Here is a 19,257-nt window from a genome sequence, read left to right as displayed (position 1 = left end):
TGAATAGCTTTAAATCTAATTACTACTGGAGCATTAAGAAATATTATCCTTTTTTCCTGAAAGAATTAAATTACAATGAATAATAATAACGCTAAAACGGGGATTAAACCCTTACATTTAGAAGATTTAGTTTATATACCATGAAATTTTATATTATAAATTATGTTTTCTATTATCCTATTTGAGGGTGATTAAGAGATTGGCTATTTTTATTGGTCGTACATTTAGATAAAAATTTAACAGCAGGTTCTTTTATAAATCTCTCCCCAGTTGGCAGCAGAGATGTGGGCTAACTATCATTTATTTTTATTTTATTTTTTTTATTTTTTTTTATGAGAAAGTTGTTGAAAATAGATCAGGTTTCACATATCTTTTGCCAGGCGTGTTTTGGGTATAAGTTTATATTTTAAATTTTGTTCGAAGCCTCGATTAATTTCTAATTATAGACGGATTAGTAATTAAATTATATATTAATTTCGTCTAACTTGCGCTTTATTTTTTTTTCCACGTCTTGGTTTATTCTATTTTTAATAGGAACCTACTTAAAATATATAGAAACTGGAACAAGGTTTTTATTAGTATATTATTTCACGCTTATATCAGAGGAAAAGGTGTGAAGTTTTATGCTTAATTATTAAAACGTTTAAAGTTTTACTTAATAAATTAATTATAAGAAAAGATTTTTAATGCGTAAAAAATATTTATTTATTTATTGTATTTTTAATAAAGTTTGAGAAAATAAACTGTAATTTTACTAATATTTCTCTTCGAATTAGAAGTTTCTGCAAAGAACTTGTATTACTTTCCCTTTATTTTTTTTTAAGAAAAACATTTTCACGTCTAAGGAGGCTGACTTCCTTCACTGGTCATACGTTGATGGCAGGACTATATTTAGACGAAATCGGACGGAGTGTGCTTCATCGTCTCTTATTCTTTGTGTAGTTGCTTGTGCCTCGTCTTGCCGTAGTTCGAATTTCTACGTTTATAACGCTTTCCTCGTTATATCTGCAGGAATGGAAACATGTTTTGAACCTTGATTTGTCATTATGATAATGGTGAGAGTTATATTATTAAGGTAAATCGGACAGAGAGAGAGAGTATTGCGTTTATAAAGGTCAAAATTGATTTATGGCCAATTGGAAAAATTCCAAAAGTTAGGGAAAATTTGTTATACTTATGCTAGAAAGGCCAAAATTTTAATTTAAATTATTATTTTGTTTTATAATCATATACTTTAAATATATATATTAATTATAGAGATGAGGATTGTGCTATGTTTCAATTAAGAATTTGTTCTGTTGCCATTCTACGAATTAATTAGAGATATGGCCGAAGAGAACTTTTCTGTTGTAGTTGATTCGGATTTTGTGCATAACATTACATCTCCCGTGATTTTTGCAGAGGAATATCATCCTTCCCCGCTGATGGAACTAATAGATGACGATGAGGATGAATGTAATGATAACGAAGAATGTGTGGATATTGATGATGATGACGATGATGACGAATTATCACCAGAAAATGAAATTGCAGTCACTTCCGATGAATTTGAATGGATTCAGTCAAAGTTTGATTCGAAAACTGAAAAGCAAATAAATTCTGATTTATCCATTAGAAGTCTTGGAAATGAAAAAAATCCACCCATTTTAAGTAATAAAAATGAAGTCGCTATCTCTGCTACTAAAATAGATAGCTATAAACAAGTTTGTGATGACTCTTCAACAGAACAAGCTGAAAAAGACAAACAATCAAATCCTAATAATAATTTAAAAAATTCCAAATCTGATATAAAACATGAAAAAGTATTTGTTCCTTCAAGCTCTGAAGATAAATATAATTCCCAATTTTCGAATCAGAATAAACCAATGGCATGCTATCATAATTGTCATCATAACTGTATTCCAAATTGCTGTACCGTTTCTTCTAGAAATGTTTTTTGTCAACATGAAATGGATATTTCACCTTTTGATAAAAATTTTTATCATGATTATCCACATTCTAGAATTAGTCACCATGTTTGCAATTGGTATCTCACTCACGTACCGAGCAGATTTCACTGTTGGCATAATCAAACCAATATTATTCATTCACAATCTATAAGCAATAGAGGTGCTTGTTCGTCTTCGTTATCGCCTTACGAAACTTTCCCACGAACGTTGAGAAGTACCTGCAATCACGATCTTGATGTAGATTCTAACGAATGCTTTTTTACTGATTTTGAATATCCGCTGGATGCCGATACGAAGAAAATTAATAAGGTGAAAAATAATTAAAATATATTATATTCTGAATAATCAATCTATTGTAATTTATTTAATAACAAAGTGGCTAATATGTTAATAAACAAATAAGTTTCAAAGTATAAATTCTACTGTATAAGAGAAATCAAACAAATAAAAATAGAATATATATTCCACGTGTTACAGACTAGAAAAATCTGTTTGGCTTTAGACGAGAATAGAATCTGTATCCTGTAACAACTGATTTTTTCTTGTTATATCTATCCAGTTACTAAAATATATAAGTTCGTTTTTGTTGTCTGAAATTTTTATTATTTAGTAGTTATTTGTTTTATAAATTAGAATTATATTATGGATGTTGTGAGAATAAACCTATGCTTTTATATACTATAAATTCTCTGAAACAATAGCAATAACAATAGAGATTGAAATAATTCTCAATTATAGATGTGGGAATGTAATTATGTGATTTTAGAATCATGCTTTTTCTGCCTTTATATCTAAAATTCATTTTAAAGGGTTGACTAGATCCAAAATTACATAGAGGCAGATACTAAAAACAAATATGTGAGCTAGTACTGTTTTGCACAATATTCAAATGCCAAACTGATCCATTATGTTTTATGTTTTGGATGTTATTTGTTTATTAACTATACATACTTATGTTAATAAAATGAAATATATATATATATATATATATATATATATATAAATATATAGTGTCAGTTATGTTAATGTATGATGATATTCTGCTTGAAAGATACTAATGATGATTATATATATATATTATTTTAAAGTATAAGTCTGTTGAATATATGATAAGTTGTGATTATATTTAATTCACTTATAATTAAATGTAAATATTTTTTATTAAATTCAATTTTAAAGATTAAAATAAATGATTAAAGTTTATTCTTTTTCAAATAGCAAATAGTCTTAGAAAGAAATAGGCCAAATTTGAGTTGGTTGTTTTACTCTAATGTTTTTGAGTCTGTTTGAATGGTGATTGTTATTTAATGATGGGATGAAAATCATCCTAAGAATGTTTAATCATGATAAATGGAGACACACTGAACTTTATTAGCAGTCTTTTGTTTTTTTAAGTATAATGATAGAATTAGTAATCTCAAAGGAAAAAGAAACAGCTATTAAGCTTAATTTTAGTGTTGTCTTCAATAAAATTTAGAAACATAAACAGTATTTTTCTTAAACACTCTAATTTTTTTAGTTTTAGTTTTAAAATTGAATCATTAATAATTTATTTTTGAAGTATAAATGTCTTTTTTTTAAAACTACTATTTTTTTTTTACATTAATTATTGCTTTTTGCAAACTTTAAAATGTATTAACACAAAAATTTAGTTTGGTGAATATTTTGATGATGATTTTACATCCATTAGTTTCTTTTAACTTCTACTCTCTTGTTGAAATTGAACATAAAATTGCTTTAGTCACAGGAACTTCTAGGTAATTGATCAAACAGACTTTATTAACTAAAAGAATACAAACTCTTCTACTGTCTTCTGTTTGAGCATAGAGTGAGTGCTCTAAAAGCTATATGAGATAGAACTTTAAACAGTATGAGTAAATAAGTAACTTGTAAAGGAGTTTTGTATAATAGTATAGTAAATATAAAATATTCAGAAAGATACTAATTTAACCTAAGTTTAAGTTTTATCAAATTAATTCCTAACAGTTGTGTAACTGAAAATATTATTGTTTGCAATATTTTATCTGTACATAATAATACTTATATTTATTATACAATAATTTTTTTTTGTAATCTAAATTTAAGGAAAGCAAACTTAAAATTTTCTGTAGCTTAGCAAAATATTGGGTTGATATAAAACTAAATTTGAAAAAATTAATAAAAGTATATTAGTAATAATTCGTGAAATTAATCAAACATGAATAAGAATAAATTACTTTTTACGAAGAGGGAAAATAATTAATGTAGTTACACTTTAAAAATATTTTAAAAATTATTTTCCAGAAGTTTCATATTGTGTAAGAACATTTTTAATAAAACATACAAATACAGAAGATACAAAAAGTCTTCAAACATCTGTCTTCACAATCACCAGTGACATACAATCTTCGTCTACAGAGACAATCCTTTTATGGAGGCTATGCCTCTACAATAATGCAAATTTGTATAATGGCCTCTGGTGACATTGCCATTACTAAAAAACAAACAGTTCATTGCAGAAGTGTTGCAATCCATGCAAAAATCCTCTCTGTAGATGAAAGTTGGGTATCACTAGAAATCTGGTGAATGTGAAGACGGATGTTCAAAGACTTTTTGTATCTTTTTGTATTTGTATGTTATATTAAATGTAAATACCATTGGTCTACTTTAAAAGAACTTTAAATGTTAATTTTTCTTGTTGAAATGTTTTACTAATTTTTATTTTTTAATGATTTATGTTTTATTTCTTCTTTAACAAGAAATATTGTTTAGACTTTATAGAGGTTTAGGTTAGACTGCTTCTGTTTTTATTTATGGAGTTGAAATGTAGGAAAAATATATAAAAACATTCTCAGTGGATTATTTTCATTATTTACAGAATGGGAAGTTTATCATGAAAAATAAATGTTTGACATAACCATCAGAAATATCAATTGACATAGTGATATAATCAGAGATACATCAAATGCATCTTTGATTATACATTTGTATTATGACAACTTGCAATAACAACAATATTGTGACAAAAATTCTTTGTCTTTACAAGTTAGAAAATGTATTGGTATTAATAAAATCTTATTTTAATCAAACACTTTACATACTAAAATTTTAGTTCAATTTAATAAATGTTAATGGTTTTTGTAGGTTGGAGGGTTTGGACAAGATTTTGAAGATACACAAGAAAAACTCCATCATTTAGAAACTGAAAAAGAAAATTTACATCTTCAGGTATTTTAAGCATGTTATTTGCTGATTTTGAATTTTATAAATATTTAATTGTTAAATAAACAAATAAATAAATGCTATTTTTAGGAACCAAGCAAATTGTTTTTAATCGATAACATTTTCTGCTGAAGTTGTTCTTATAAAAGGACAAAAACATTACTGATTAAAAACAATTTGTTTGGTTCCTGAAAATAGCGATTATTTATTTGTTTATTTATTTAATTTGTTTTTAAATATGCATTTTTAAATAATTAACTTATGTGTTCAGTTTTGGTATGATTTTTAATCATAAGTTTGACTTATATACAATTAATCTGCTCAAGATGTATAATATTGTTTTTTTATACAGAACATTTTAATAAGCTATGAAAAATTTTATTATTTTCTTTTACTTTTCTGGCTCTTATAGAGTATGGTGATTGGTCAAATTTTGACTTTCTTAGTGTTTTTTGCATTTGGATTGTGGAGTGACATTCTGACACTCCACGATCCAAAAATTTAAAAAAAGACCCCTTACAAAAATGTGTGTGTGTGTTGGCATCTATTTTGCATTATATCTCAGGGCTGGATGAAACAAAAAATTTTGAAAGTGCAAAACGATTTTTATATATGGAACATTGATGTTATTAAAATTTGATGGTTAAAGGTCAAGGGGTTGAGGAGAGACAAAGGAGGTCATGTGTCATATCTTCAGTGGGATAAAAAAATGGAATAGATGTTAACACAAACACAAACTTATATGTGCATTTTTTTTCCTGTTTTTTGAATCTTTTGGGTTCAAGGGATTTCAAAATATTGAGATTTGCAAAATACCTGGAAGGTCAAATTTGATACAATTCCAATACTTTCCCATAACAGCTGGGAAAGTAAAATGTCTAAATTTTGGGTGATGATTATGAAAATGCCAAATAATTAAGATTGGATGTTAATGTCAATAATAAATACAGTAGAGCATCGATTATCCGACTCAATTGGGGACTGGGGTTGGTCGGATAACTGAAAAAACGGATAACCGAAAAGTATGAAAAAATACATTATTAGTATAGTATATTAGTATATCCCATGTAATTAGTATATTAGTATATCGCTATTAACCTACTTTGCATTGAATTTTCATCAATGTTAAACCTAACAAAATTTTTTAAAAATAATAATCGTTGCTATTGTATCATTAAAAATTATTTCTTTATTTTGCACAAAATAAAGAAAAAAATTGAAAATTAAGCCTGGTTTAAATACTGGCCTCCCTTTCATGGTCAAACCAATGTTGCCAGCTAAAACATGCAAACATTTAACAAAAATAACATTAAAGTAGCCGCCAAATATTGTAGCGCCACATCACTATCGGACACTTGAATTTGCCGACTAGAACGCGGTCGGTTAACCGATGTGACAGTTGATTGGGGGTCGGATAATCAATGCTCTACTGTATCTTACTCTGAAATCATCTTTGTTTATATTAATAATAATTTTTAATGTCCTTCAATGATTGTTTTTAATTTAAACTCACAGTATTAGAATTTACTATAATGGGTCAATCTGGAAAATTAAAAAAAAATTGCCAACTGTTTCGCCAGTTTCAATTTTTTTTGCCACTTCAAATAATTTATCACTACCAGTTTTACTTACTAATTAATGCAGGTGCTGGTAGCCTTATCAGTTTGTAGTCTGGAAAGCAAGGATAATGTGTTAAACTGTCACTTAGAAATAGAAACCATTTTTGAACAACTTTTTAATGAATAATTCTAAATAATACATTTGATCATAATGCTTAACCAATATTTCACAAGTTCTGTCATGTCAAAATTTTTATGTTATAGTCAATTGAAAAAATATCAAAGTGAAAAACAAAAATGTAACTCCAAAAAATTCCTCAAATTTTTGGTCGGTTAAATGAAAATCCTCAATATGGAAACATCAGGTAGCATTGCCTTTGGTTCTCAACATCACTTCCTGTTTATCTGTCCAAAATTGCCACATGACATGATGACATTGCTAGGTGTGTGGTACACATTCAGCTGTTTTTCCTGAAGTGAGCTTTGTGATTCAGTTTTATGCTGAACATTGAAATAAGCAGATTAGAGTTTTATCATCAGTATTATATTTTTATCGCCACTTTAATGAAAAAATATTGCCAAGTGGCAATTTTGGCACTGTGGAGTGATATCTGTTTTGATGTATATTCATCCTAATAATTGCTTTTTATAATTTATCTGTTGATTAATATGTGTGATTTTGAATATGGTTATAATCATGATTATTTCAGGTAAATATTTTAAGTGAACAAATTGATGCACAAAATGATAAAATCCAAGATTTAGAAAAGATAGTGGAAGAAAAAAAGGAGCATGTTGACAATATGGAAGAGATGCTTCGACAAGTAAGTAGCTTTTTATAACATTAAGTAATATAATGATATAAAATGATCTTATTGTATTGAATATGTAGTTCTAATTAACATGCATTACTCCATTATTTACCTTATGTATCTATGATGAAACAAAACATCATTTTTTACTACTTAACTGTATTAACCCAAAGTTACTTTAACAAAATAAGTTTGCAAATGCCAATAAAGTACTGTTTGCTTCTTCCATCTTGCTAGGGTGCCAGATGTTCCAATAAAAGCTTATTAAACCATTCACTGGTGCATTGGTTGTGACTGAGACTGATGCATACTGGAATGTAGTCATTGTTCTAAAATCCTACTAAAATGCTATAGCAGAAAATAAAACACATTCAGTTTTTATATATTCTGGAGACAACTCAAAGAGAAACCTAATATTTCAAAATAAGTATTTTTGGTTTTCTAAAGTAAACAGTTTGATTTGTACAACATAAATTGAAGAACAAAAAATCTTTTAAATTCCTTATTTTTATACAATGTGTATTAAATATGTGAATTGAAATATTTTAATAGGTATATAAATAAAAAAAGTCATCAGTTGTTTGGGAGGCAATATTTATTAAACAAAAGAAATATTTTCATCAAGATCTGACCATCTTAAGCATAAAATATTGCATTTAACAGCCTAGAGTGCATGAATGAAATTGTTTGCTAAATTATGTTTGTTGATATTAGAAATATGGAAATTAGTCACTATTAAGTTATTTTATTTTTCAAATATTGATATGTTACAGGAGCTCATGTCTCGATCATACATTGAAAATAGCAAGCTTGATCTAATGAGTGAAGTATCTACTTTTCGTCTAAGACTTGCCACTGCTGAACAAGAAAGGCGAGATATTGAAGAAAAGTATAAAAAATTGGAGGTATATATTTATTAATTTTTTTTGAGATTAACTTCAAATATATATTGAATAAATATAGTAAAACCCTGATTACTCGAGCCTCAACCATTATCCAAGACATACATACCTGTCTCACAAGTGAACACATCTTTCTTCTTACATTGTAATTCATAAAAGAAAGTTTAAAACAATAAGATGTATTACAAAATAATTTTTTTTTGTTATGTTTTATTATTTAACATTAATGTGAGACAAACCGTTCATATTAAAATGTAACTGTAATAATACACATTCTTATTCTTAAGTGCTAACTGTATAATAAGTAAAAATTACAGTTCTTATATATAAATTGACTATGGTATGAAACGAAGCTTAAAAGTGATATACTTTATAAACCTTTGATATTTGTAATTTTTAATCTGAAGTTTTATCTGAATTTTTAGTTATCTGAGGTAGCATTGATTTACATTACCATGGATAATTAGTTATATCATATTACTTTTTCAGCTCTTATAGAAACATAGGAAAATTATGATGATCAGTCAAATGTTGACCCTCTGATGTTTTTGCATTTCTTGATGTTTTGATACTTCAGGAACCCAAAAATCTAAAAGAAATAAACCCTGTAAAATTGTGTGTCAGTATCTAGTTTGCATTATATCTCAGGACTGGATGAACCAAAAATTTTCAAATTTGACAGAGTTATTTCTATGTATGGAGCATTGATGCTGTTAAATTTTGGTAATTGAATGCCAAGTGGGTGGAAGATAGAGAGAATCATGTGTCATATCTCAAGTGGGGTCAGACTCTTAATAAAAATTTTGCTTATTACCAGCATTTACAGTTTTTTTGAAAACTTACTCCTACCCGAAAAAAACCTTTTACCTTTTTATAATAATTAGTAATATAAAAATTATTTTTTAATAAAATCTCATAACAGATAGCACCACACATAATTTTAACTGGTCTAGTGTCATATATTTTGAAATTGAGAAATTTATCATAATTCAGCGAAAATGACTTCATTTAAGTTTTGTATTATATCAGGTCAGTCCATAAGTTCATGCATATTTTTATCTACAAAAAAAGCAGCAAAAAATTTTAATTAAATTTTATTTCAATCTATAATGTATTCACCACTGTTTTGTACAATTTTTTGCCATCTTGATGGTAGCTTTTTAATCCCGTCTTCATAAAATGATTTCGGTTTTGAATCAAAATATTCAGAAATAGCCTTTTTTACATTGTTCTCATCCTCAAAAGTTTTCCATTTTAAAAAATTCTGCAAACTGCAAAAAAAATGATAATCACTGGGAGCAATATATGGCAAATATGGTGGATGAGGTAAAATTTTCCAGTTGTAGCTTTCAAGTTTCTGTACAGTTATTTTTGCAGCGTGTGGTCTGGCATTGTTATGCTGCAAGAGAACCTGCTGTCTGTTCACTAATGACGGTCAATTTTTTTTTCAATTTTTATTTAAACGCTCTAATTGCTCACAATACATTTGAGCTGTAATTGTTTGATTAGGTTCTAACAGCTCAAAGTGAATTACACCTGACATATCCCACCAAACAGACAAAAGAATTTTTTTTGGATGCAACCCACCTTTTGCAGTCTGTTTTGGCTGCTTGTTGCGATCCATCCATTGTTTTTTCTCGTCACATTATTATAGAGGATCCATTTTTCGTCTCCAGTAACCAGCCTACCAAGAAAAGGTTCTAAAGCAATATGGGATAAAAGAGACATGCAAATGTTTACACGTTGTTGTCGGTTAGCTATTGACAGTTCATGTGGTATCCATTTTCCTAGCTTTGAAACTTTTCCGATTTGTTGTAGGTATCTATGAACAGTTCCATGGGATGAATTTAAATGTTCCACAATTTCATCAACTGTTAAAGATGGTTCTGCTTCAACTAGTGCAGAGAGAGCATCATCATCAAAGTCAACGGGTCTTCCAGTACGAGCCTTATCCTCCACACTAAAATCATTGTTTGTAAATCTTTCAAACCATTTCTGTGCAGTCCTTGCACTAATAACAATTTGATTATGTACAGTATTTAATTTTTGCTTTTGGCTGCATTTGTAGTATTCTCACCACTTAAAAATAAAAAGTATAAAGCATGTCTTTTATATTCGTTGGTTACTTCCATTTTAACAAAAGTAAACAACTGAAATGTTCACAATTCTGAACAGTATTATAAGAATGAGATCCAATTTAACACTTTAGTGTAAAAATTATCACATTAGACTGACATTTTTAACAGCAAAACAAGATTTTTCTCAAGGTCATAAAAATGGCATGGACTTATGGACTGGTCTGATAATTGAAAAGTATTGGACTTCTTTTCTGGGTCCCTTAACTTTCTGTTCAAGTGCCAGGAAAGTTGAGCAAGCCTTTGCCAGTTTATATTATTTTTTTGAAGTTTATTCCTACTTTTAACAATCAAATCTGTTAATATTCTATTGCACGAGAGAAAATTATTTGTTTTATGTATATGATTTTATAGTCTTAAAGATTATATTTTGTATGGTATTTTTTTTCAGAAAACTGTCTGTTAGGATTGATCAAATAAAACCTGTTTGTACTGTTTTACATGGTCAGTACAAAAGGACCAGAACAATATCACATGTGGCATGATAAGCACACACCAATGAGCAAGCAGGGAGAAGATCGGTCATCTTGTATGTTCTCTTTTTTGGCATAGTGTAGTGAAAACATGGCCAGACTTATTTGGAGTCCATCCAAGGTCAAAACATGGTGCCACCACTTTGAGCCAACCAGTAGATGAGCAAGCATGCAATGGTAACATCCTTGCTTACCTACACACAAAAAATTCCAAGTCACAGGCCACCAGCTGTAAAGTTGTGATGACTGTATTTTTTGACATTGTGAGGCCTTTACTGGTGGACTTTAAAGACCTTCATGTGAGTATCAAATGCCAACACTACAATGCAAAATTGGACAAGTTACATAAAGCCATACAGAATAAACAACCAGGCATGCTATCATGTGGTATTATTTTGTTGTATGACAATACTTGTTCACATGTTGAGAACACTGTGCAGGATGCTTTAGCACATAAAGCTTGGGAGGTTTTGTACCACCCATTTCTTTAGCCCACTTACCTTTTATAATAAATGTGACTTTCATTTATTTGGACCTTTAAGGGGCAATGCTTTAACTCTGATGCTTAAGTCAAGGAAGCAGTCCCCTAATAGTTCAAGGACCAACCAACATCATTCTTTGTGGTTGGTCCTTGAACTATTCTGTCATTTTCCCAAGCTGTGGAATGCATCTGAATGCCTATGGTGAATTTTTTAACAAACAAAAGTGCATTCCAGTTTCCTAATATGTTGCTTTGTTTAATTATGCCATGCTGACAGATATACTATTTTGTTTGTTTTAATGAATTTACTTGAATGGGTTTCATTTGATCAATCCTTGTAATTATAGTATTAATGATGATGAAATATTCTTTCTTCATGCTTTTCATATGTTATATTTTCATTGATTTGTTTATATTTTAGAGTGAACTTGTTATTGTCCAAGCTCGGTTGGCTGAAAAAGAAGCAGAATTAGCTACTTTAAAAAGTAGGGCTGTTCGAAATGGAACTGTAACTCCTATAACAGACTATGGTAAGTTAATTGCATAATATTTATTTTATTAAACATAATTCCATGTCCAAATTTGTTCAAAGATTTATATTCTTCAATGTTTTTTTTAATGTGAAAATATAGATGATTAGATTATTAATGTCTTCAGAAGTAAATGTACAATCAGTCCCATATTAGAAAAATTTTTTAAATGAAATATATTTTGTTGAATCAAATTTCAATTTTATTATTATATTTCTTTAATTATATCACTCAGATTACAAATTAGTTTTTTAATTGCATTCACTCAGTCTGTTGTAGTTGTAATGGGACAACAAGATTGCAGCAATAAAATAAGAACACTTTTATTACATATTTTAATGATTTCATGAATATTTACAGAATAAACAACCCAATTTAAGGGTCAAACTGATAAAATTCAATTGAACTAAATTAAGTAACCAAACACCGCAGGATTTCCTCCAAACTACTTAATAAATTAATTTCTATCCTGCAAATAGCCCGGAAGAAATCCAGCCATGTTTGGCCATGTGGTCAATTGCTAGGCCTCGATACATAGTTGTCATATGTAATGTCACATTCATTTATTAAATCGTCGAAAGTTATGAACGTCTCTTCCTTTCTTGTTGTATTTTGTTTCATTTGATTCGGCACATTACCATTGTCTAATGGCGAAACTGAATCCTCGTGAAAAATACCGTTCCAAATACTTTCTATGTTGTTAATACAATCATCAAATTTTGCTTCGGGCATATTATTTGTTCTTCCTAAAGATAAATCTTGATTATCTTCAAAATTTATAGCATTTGCTGAGTTATTAAATAAATTGAATGATACTTGAATGATTTTTTTAATTTTTCAAGTGTGCCAGTGGACTGTTTGAATGTGAGTACTAGGGTTTCTCAAATGGGATCCTGGCTGTTTTTTTAACCTGGGAAATCCTGCAAATTTATTAAAAGTTCACTTTTTTATTTTTTGTGTTAAGGTTGAGGAAATTTTGCAAATAGAAAGCATAATTAACTCTTAAACTGTCAGAATACACTTGTATTTATTAAGTTTAAGCCTGCTTATTCATTTTTTAAATGTTTGCTTGTTTTGACATCTTACACATTGTCAATAATCAATATGTATTTATGGCAGGACTCTGAAAATTCTTTACTTGTCAGAACCTGTAATATCTGGAATAATTGTGCTGATGCTGTCTTAATTTTAACTATGTCCAGTAGCTTCAATAACTGCATTATGCCAAGTTGTGCAAATTGGGCAAGGATAGAAACAAGTAGGAAGTTTTTCTTCATAAACCTGAATATTAAAGCCAAACAAACTGTTGAATTATCAGGCTATAGGCTTGATATTGCTATTAAAGCAGCCGAGGTAGACAAATCAAGAATAGTTGAGAGCAAAAGAAGCACTGCCAATGCATCTCAAAAATGAACTAGAAATCTTCAACACTACGGGTGAAAAAATGTAACATTTGTCTTCTCTTAAATGTATTAAAGACAATTCCACCCACATCCATTGAATTGGAAAGGGCATTTTCAGTAGTGGGACTTTTTATTATTAAAATAATAACTAGATTGAGTAATTGGAGTATTGACTATCTTTTCTTCTTCTTCTTCTTCTTCTTCTTCTTCTCTATGGCCCTCATAGTCCTTGAAGGACCTTGGCCCCATCCAGGATTTTCACCCATTCCTTTCTATCTTGAGCCTTCCTTCTCCAGCAGCTCACACCCATCTTTCTCAAATCAGCCTCCACATCCTCATCCCATCTTTTTCGTGGTCTCCCTTTCCACCTTCTCCCCTTTCTCTATACATTTGAGACACATTTCTCTCAGGGTTCTTTCTTTCCAAATGCCCAATCCATTGAAATCTCCCTCTTTTGATTTCTGTTACAATATCAGAATTTTCATATAAATCTTCAAGTTCTTTATTACTTCTTATTCTCCACTCTCCTCTCTCTTGTACTGGCCCATATATTCTTCTCAAAATCTTCCTCTCAAATCGTCTCAACTGTTCTTCATGTTTGCTTGTCAGTGTCCAAGCCTCAGAGCCATACATGATTACTGGTCTTATAATAGTTTTATATATTCATTGACCATCTTTGGTTTTCAAAATCTTATAAAATTTTACAATAATGTTTTGTATTATGTTTTATTTAAAAAACAAAATTTACCTTCTAAGTTAGAAGTTTGATCTAAGTTCATTTTTTCTTTAAATTTTCAACTTGATTCAAAGACATTTTTTTGTAAGCAGTTTCCAACAAACTTTAATAAATTTTTTCTATTTGTGAAAATTTCTATGTAATTCAGAGATAATTTTAATATATATTTTACACAGCATTATTAATATTATGATTTTGGAGGTTGCAGAACATATTAAATTACTTTTAATAATGAAAAATAATTATATCATTTGATTTCAAGATATATTTTATATTTTAAAAATAATTAATTATATCCTGGGATCCCATGAAACAGGTCACTTTTTTCCCAGAATCCCGGGACAAGCAAAAGACCGGAAAATGAAAAACCTTAGTGAGTATGGACAACAGCACTCCACAAAGTATACATAAATTTTATATATAGTAGAACTCTGTTAAGAATTTTTTCAAGGAACAAATTTAAACTTCTTAAGCAGAAGTGAACATAAATATGAATATTAATAAAAACTAGTAAAAAATCCAGGAAGACAATTATATTTTAAAATTTCACAAAAATAATTTGAAACACAAAATCTTCATCTTTTGTACAGTATGTCACACCTTGGGAAAATTTTTTTATACATGTTTTACTTATTGAGGTGGATAAGAGTCTATAATAAAAGGTTTAATCCACTATAAGTCTGTTTCTTCAATTATTGTTGTGAAATTTTACAATAAATATAAATTTATTGTATTTATTGAAAAAAAGCTATATTATTTAACAATGTCCTAGTACATTACAATGAATTAGGTTTATACGGTACTTAGATATTTGTCTCATGTAGTCTGCTTTGTCAGTTTTTTATATGAAAAAAATATATAATGACTTCTGCAAATGATTCACAGATCTAGAAATACCATATGAAAACTGACAGAAAACTTAAATGTTATCAATGTGTAGATAATACTGTTATCAAATCTTATTGTTTGTTACAAGTATGGTTGCCAGATAAACATGTAAAAAATTTAGGATATTTTGGACATGGATTTTACAAAGTCATGTGCATTATGACATAAAATTTTTGTACATTCTTTTACCATACAAAGTGTCCAGTTTAAAAAAATATCACTAAGTCACATTTTCCTGTTATCAAAATAATTGAAGTTACAATATGTATCTTAAATGTCTACTGAAATAATTCCATTGTAGATTTTAAATCGGCAAATATGAGGCTTATAGAACATATCTTTGTCTTGTATTTTATGCAATTGTACATTAGTTGGTCTCAATATCAAGTTTAATGCAATTTTTGCCATTGAACTTGATGTTGGTTGGTCAAAATGCAAGATGTCATGAATTGACATTCTATTTTCTTTAAATCAGGAAACTATTCAAACCAATAATCAAACCATGCACCATTTGAACATGGCAAATTCAATTTTGGAATGTAATTGTTGTAAACTTGAATAAAATATATATAATAATGAATAATTTTATGCTATATATTTTTAAAATTAATTTTTCATGTAAATATTCATAAATAATTTCTTTTTTATTTTTAGGATCTGAAATAGAAAAACTGAAAAGAGCTCTAGAATCAGTTATGGCTGCCAATGATGAAAAGGTTTTCTGATACTTCATTTTTTTCTTACTTACTTTTGTGTAAAGTAGAATAAAATCTCTTATTATATTGATGATTTATTTTCATTTTATATAAAGATTTATAATTTTTATTTTTAACTAAGATTTACTAAGAGCAATGCTTTTTCTAAAATATGACATATGCTAATTAAATAAATACTAAATGTAAATGGCTACAATTGATTTTAATATTTCTATTTAAGTTTGATTTCTTATAATAAATATTTTTATAAGCTTATCATTTCTATGAAAGTCATGTAATAATCCTTACTTCCTCAGCAGAATTACATGTCGCGAGCACTCGAAAGCTTTATATTCGAATGTGAAAATGTAATAAATTTTTCCTGAGGATGACCTATAAAAATTAGGTTGAAAACGTTAGAAATTAAAGATAGCAGTAAGCTCAGCAAGTGTTTTGGTGTTTGAGTATTATTGTGAAAGTCATGTAGTTGGATTATCAAAATATAAATAATTTTCCTATGGTTTTATTAAATTATAACTATGCTGTGAATTTATATGATCATTAATTATTTTATCATGTATCATCAGGTTTAAAATGTAGTGTGTATCAAATTACAGATACCGTATTTTACGGACTATAAGACGCTACGGACTATAAGACTCATCTTAATTTTTAGGAAATTTTTTAAAAAAATACCTATAAGACGCTACGGACTATAAGACGCACCTGAATTTTGGAGGCAATTTTTCGAGGAAAAAAGTGCGTCTTATAGTTCGTAAAATACGGTAATCATTTTTAAGTTTGGCATTCTGATTGATTGAGCCATGTATCAAGAGTTTATGTTTTGTTTCTCTTTAAATATAACTTCTCCTAAATGATTTACACTGGTTTGATTAAATAAATGATTTGGGTACTAAATAAAATTAAAGTTATCTGTTTATTATAATTAACATTAATATGTACTAATCAATATAACCAATCAATGATTATTTTAGGAAAAAAAAATAGAAGAGTTAAGATCAACTTTAAATATGTACAAAAGAATGCAAGATAGGAAAGAACTTTATCAGGGCCAAGGAAAGAAAGGTAATATTAATTACTTTTACACAGCTAATATACACAGTGCAATGCAATCTATTATTAATTTTATGAATTGTTTAATTACTTCATAAAATTATAAATCTAACAAATGGTTTGACTTGAAAAGCATCATCAGATTATATGCCACAAAATAATTTGATATTATGAGAAACTTGTTTAGTGTACATTTTTGTTAATATCTTCTTTCAGATTTGTTAAAAATACAATAGGGTTATGTTTTATACAGGATTGATATACATAGATTTTGCAGATGGCAAATGGCTATGTTAACCCATTAGAAGCACAGGGATAATTTTGACTATTATTGCTATGAAATTTAGTGTATATAGTAAAAATGTAAGCAAAACATTTTAAAACACGTTTTAATGTTTTTCTGATAATTGTAAATGGTTGCATAATTCACATTTGGAAGTGAAGAATTGCTCAGAGGTCTGGGTGGCATAAATGGCAAGCTCACTGTACTGTAAGTGGAGGTTGTGGGTATAAAAAAAGATTGTAGGTTAGGTTTATGGTACATCTTTAGTTATACAACCATTTCTCAACTGTATTTGGAGGTCATTATTTACATTAAAGAAATTGCTAGAAAAAAAGAAAGAAAGGTGTTGTGAAACTTATTAGTCTCAATCTTGTGCACTATGTTATTTTTCTTTGACAATGCTACTAACCATATTTTTAATAAAACTATGAAGCAGATTCAATAAATTTCTTAAAAATACTGATTTTTCTATAAAACTTATTTATTTAAAATGTAGTTTTGATTTTAAGTTTTTCCTTTACTAACTTCAAGCATTATAAGTACAATGCACAAAATATTATTTTACTGGAGAACTTACATCTCTAAAAAAATAATAAGATATAAATATTTGAGCTCCTGCTCATTATTTAGAGTATTCATGTACTATTGTAATATATATACAGGGTGGGCCAGCGAAAACGAAACGGCAGAGTGTTCGTGTTCGTCCAAGCAAAGCGCTCGGACAGGTCGATTTTACTCTCGAGGGGACATCTTTTGCAATAAAGTTTTTGCGATTCTGAATGCAACAGACAACAAAAAATTTTAAAAACTCATTTATTTTGTATTAACTAAACAAGCATTTTTTTTGAAAAAAATGTTTGTTTAGTTAATATTCAGAATCGCAAAAACTTTATTGCAAAAGATGTCCCCTCGAGAGTAAAATCGACTTGTCCAAGCGCTTTGCTTGGACGAACACGAACACTCTGCCGTTTCGTTTTCGCTGGCCCACCCTGTATATATATACATGTATATATATATATGGAAAAAGTTGAAAATCCGAAAGCTTAAAATTTGAAACACTATACTTTGATTGAATTTCTAAGTCTTAATGAAAGCTTAAATATTTTTTAAATTTTTAAGATTTTGTAGTTCCAAACTTTAGTTTTTTACATGATATTTAGTACTGGGTACTACTGCTGATGATGAGCCAAGCAACTTGAAAGTAGTCAGGTTGTTGTTTTAGAGATGTAAGTTCATTGATAAAGTAGTGCTTTCTGTACTTTACATAAATTTAAGAATGATCAGTAATTTCAGATACAAAATTGATATTACATTGTTAGTTTGTTTTAAAATTATAATCTGTGTATGTGACTAGAAATTATAATAAATTTGACTTAATTTGTTTGTTAGAATTTACCTCATACAGAAGTGGACAGTTACGAGAAAGAATACCTTCAGATGATTCACTTATATCTAATCCTTGTATTGATAGCAATAAGGTAAATATAACTGAAATATTTTAATTTACATAATATAAAGTTATAAATTTGTTCACAGTTCATGCTTGATAACTGAAATGCTAAAAGTAGAAGTCCATCTATAATTCGTTTTTTTATTTTATATTATATTTGACTTTTTGGTACTAATTTATTTAAATATTAATACAGTTTGACACTATAGGAAAACACATCATTTGTCAATAACTTCAACAGTTAAACATTTTAGAATAACATACTGTAATTAAATATATTACTGTCTGGAAGAGAATATCTCTGACGTTTTATGGAAATCTAAAATTATCACTTTGTTTGCAAGTTCATTTTCAAGTATTTTATTTAAATATTTTAAAATTAAGAGACATTTTGGACATATATTAATTTCAGACTAGAATATATCCTTATATAGAATATCATGATGCCAACAAACATACCTTATCATCTAAGATCTTCAAATCATACTTGATAAATATAATTGGTACAGAATATATAGTTGTAATCTCTCCTTTCATTTTTAATAGTTAAATTTAATAAGTATATCATAGTTTTTGAAAATATTATTGTTAGTAATATTTTGAAAGTAATAATAAATTATAAATTAAAAAAAATCATCACATATTTTAAAGACAGATTTTTTTGGACTGGCTTTTAAATATTTGGT

The 19,257-nt window shown here is 28.2% G+C and overlaps 1 protein-coding gene across 1 annotated transcript in view; it reads left to right on the top strand.

Annotated features, from left to right (window-relative positions):
* The first annotated feature begins 730 nt into the window (after positions 1 to 730).
* The window catches only part of LOC136989288 (liprin-beta-1-like), a 50,673-nt gene continuing 32,146 nt past the window's right edge, over positions 731 to 19,257 (top strand). The window contains 8 exon segments of the mRNA XM_067287409.1: positions 731 to 2,258; positions 5,073 to 5,156; positions 7,420 to 7,533; positions 8,295 to 8,426; positions 11,934 to 12,042; positions 15,724 to 15,785; positions 16,760 to 16,850; positions 18,511 to 18,599. Coding sequence (XP_067143510.1) covers positions 1,326 to 2,258; positions 5,073 to 5,156; positions 7,420 to 7,533; positions 8,295 to 8,426; positions 11,934 to 12,042; positions 15,724 to 15,785; positions 16,760 to 16,850; positions 18,511 to 18,599 — 1,614 coding nt within the window. The 5' untranslated portion in view covers positions 731 to 1,325.

This window comes from Centruroides vittatus, unplaced genomic scaffold (genome assembly GCF_030686945.1).
Source record: "Centruroides vittatus isolate TY-2023 unplaced genomic scaffold, ASM3068694v2 scaffold_464, whole genome shotgun sequence".
NCBI classification, from domain to species: domain Eukaryota; kingdom Metazoa; phylum Arthropoda; class Arachnida; order Scorpiones; family Buthidae; genus Centruroides; species Centruroides vittatus.
Note: the sequence above shows the minus strand (reverse complement) of the source record. Positions and strands in the feature narration are given on the sequence as shown.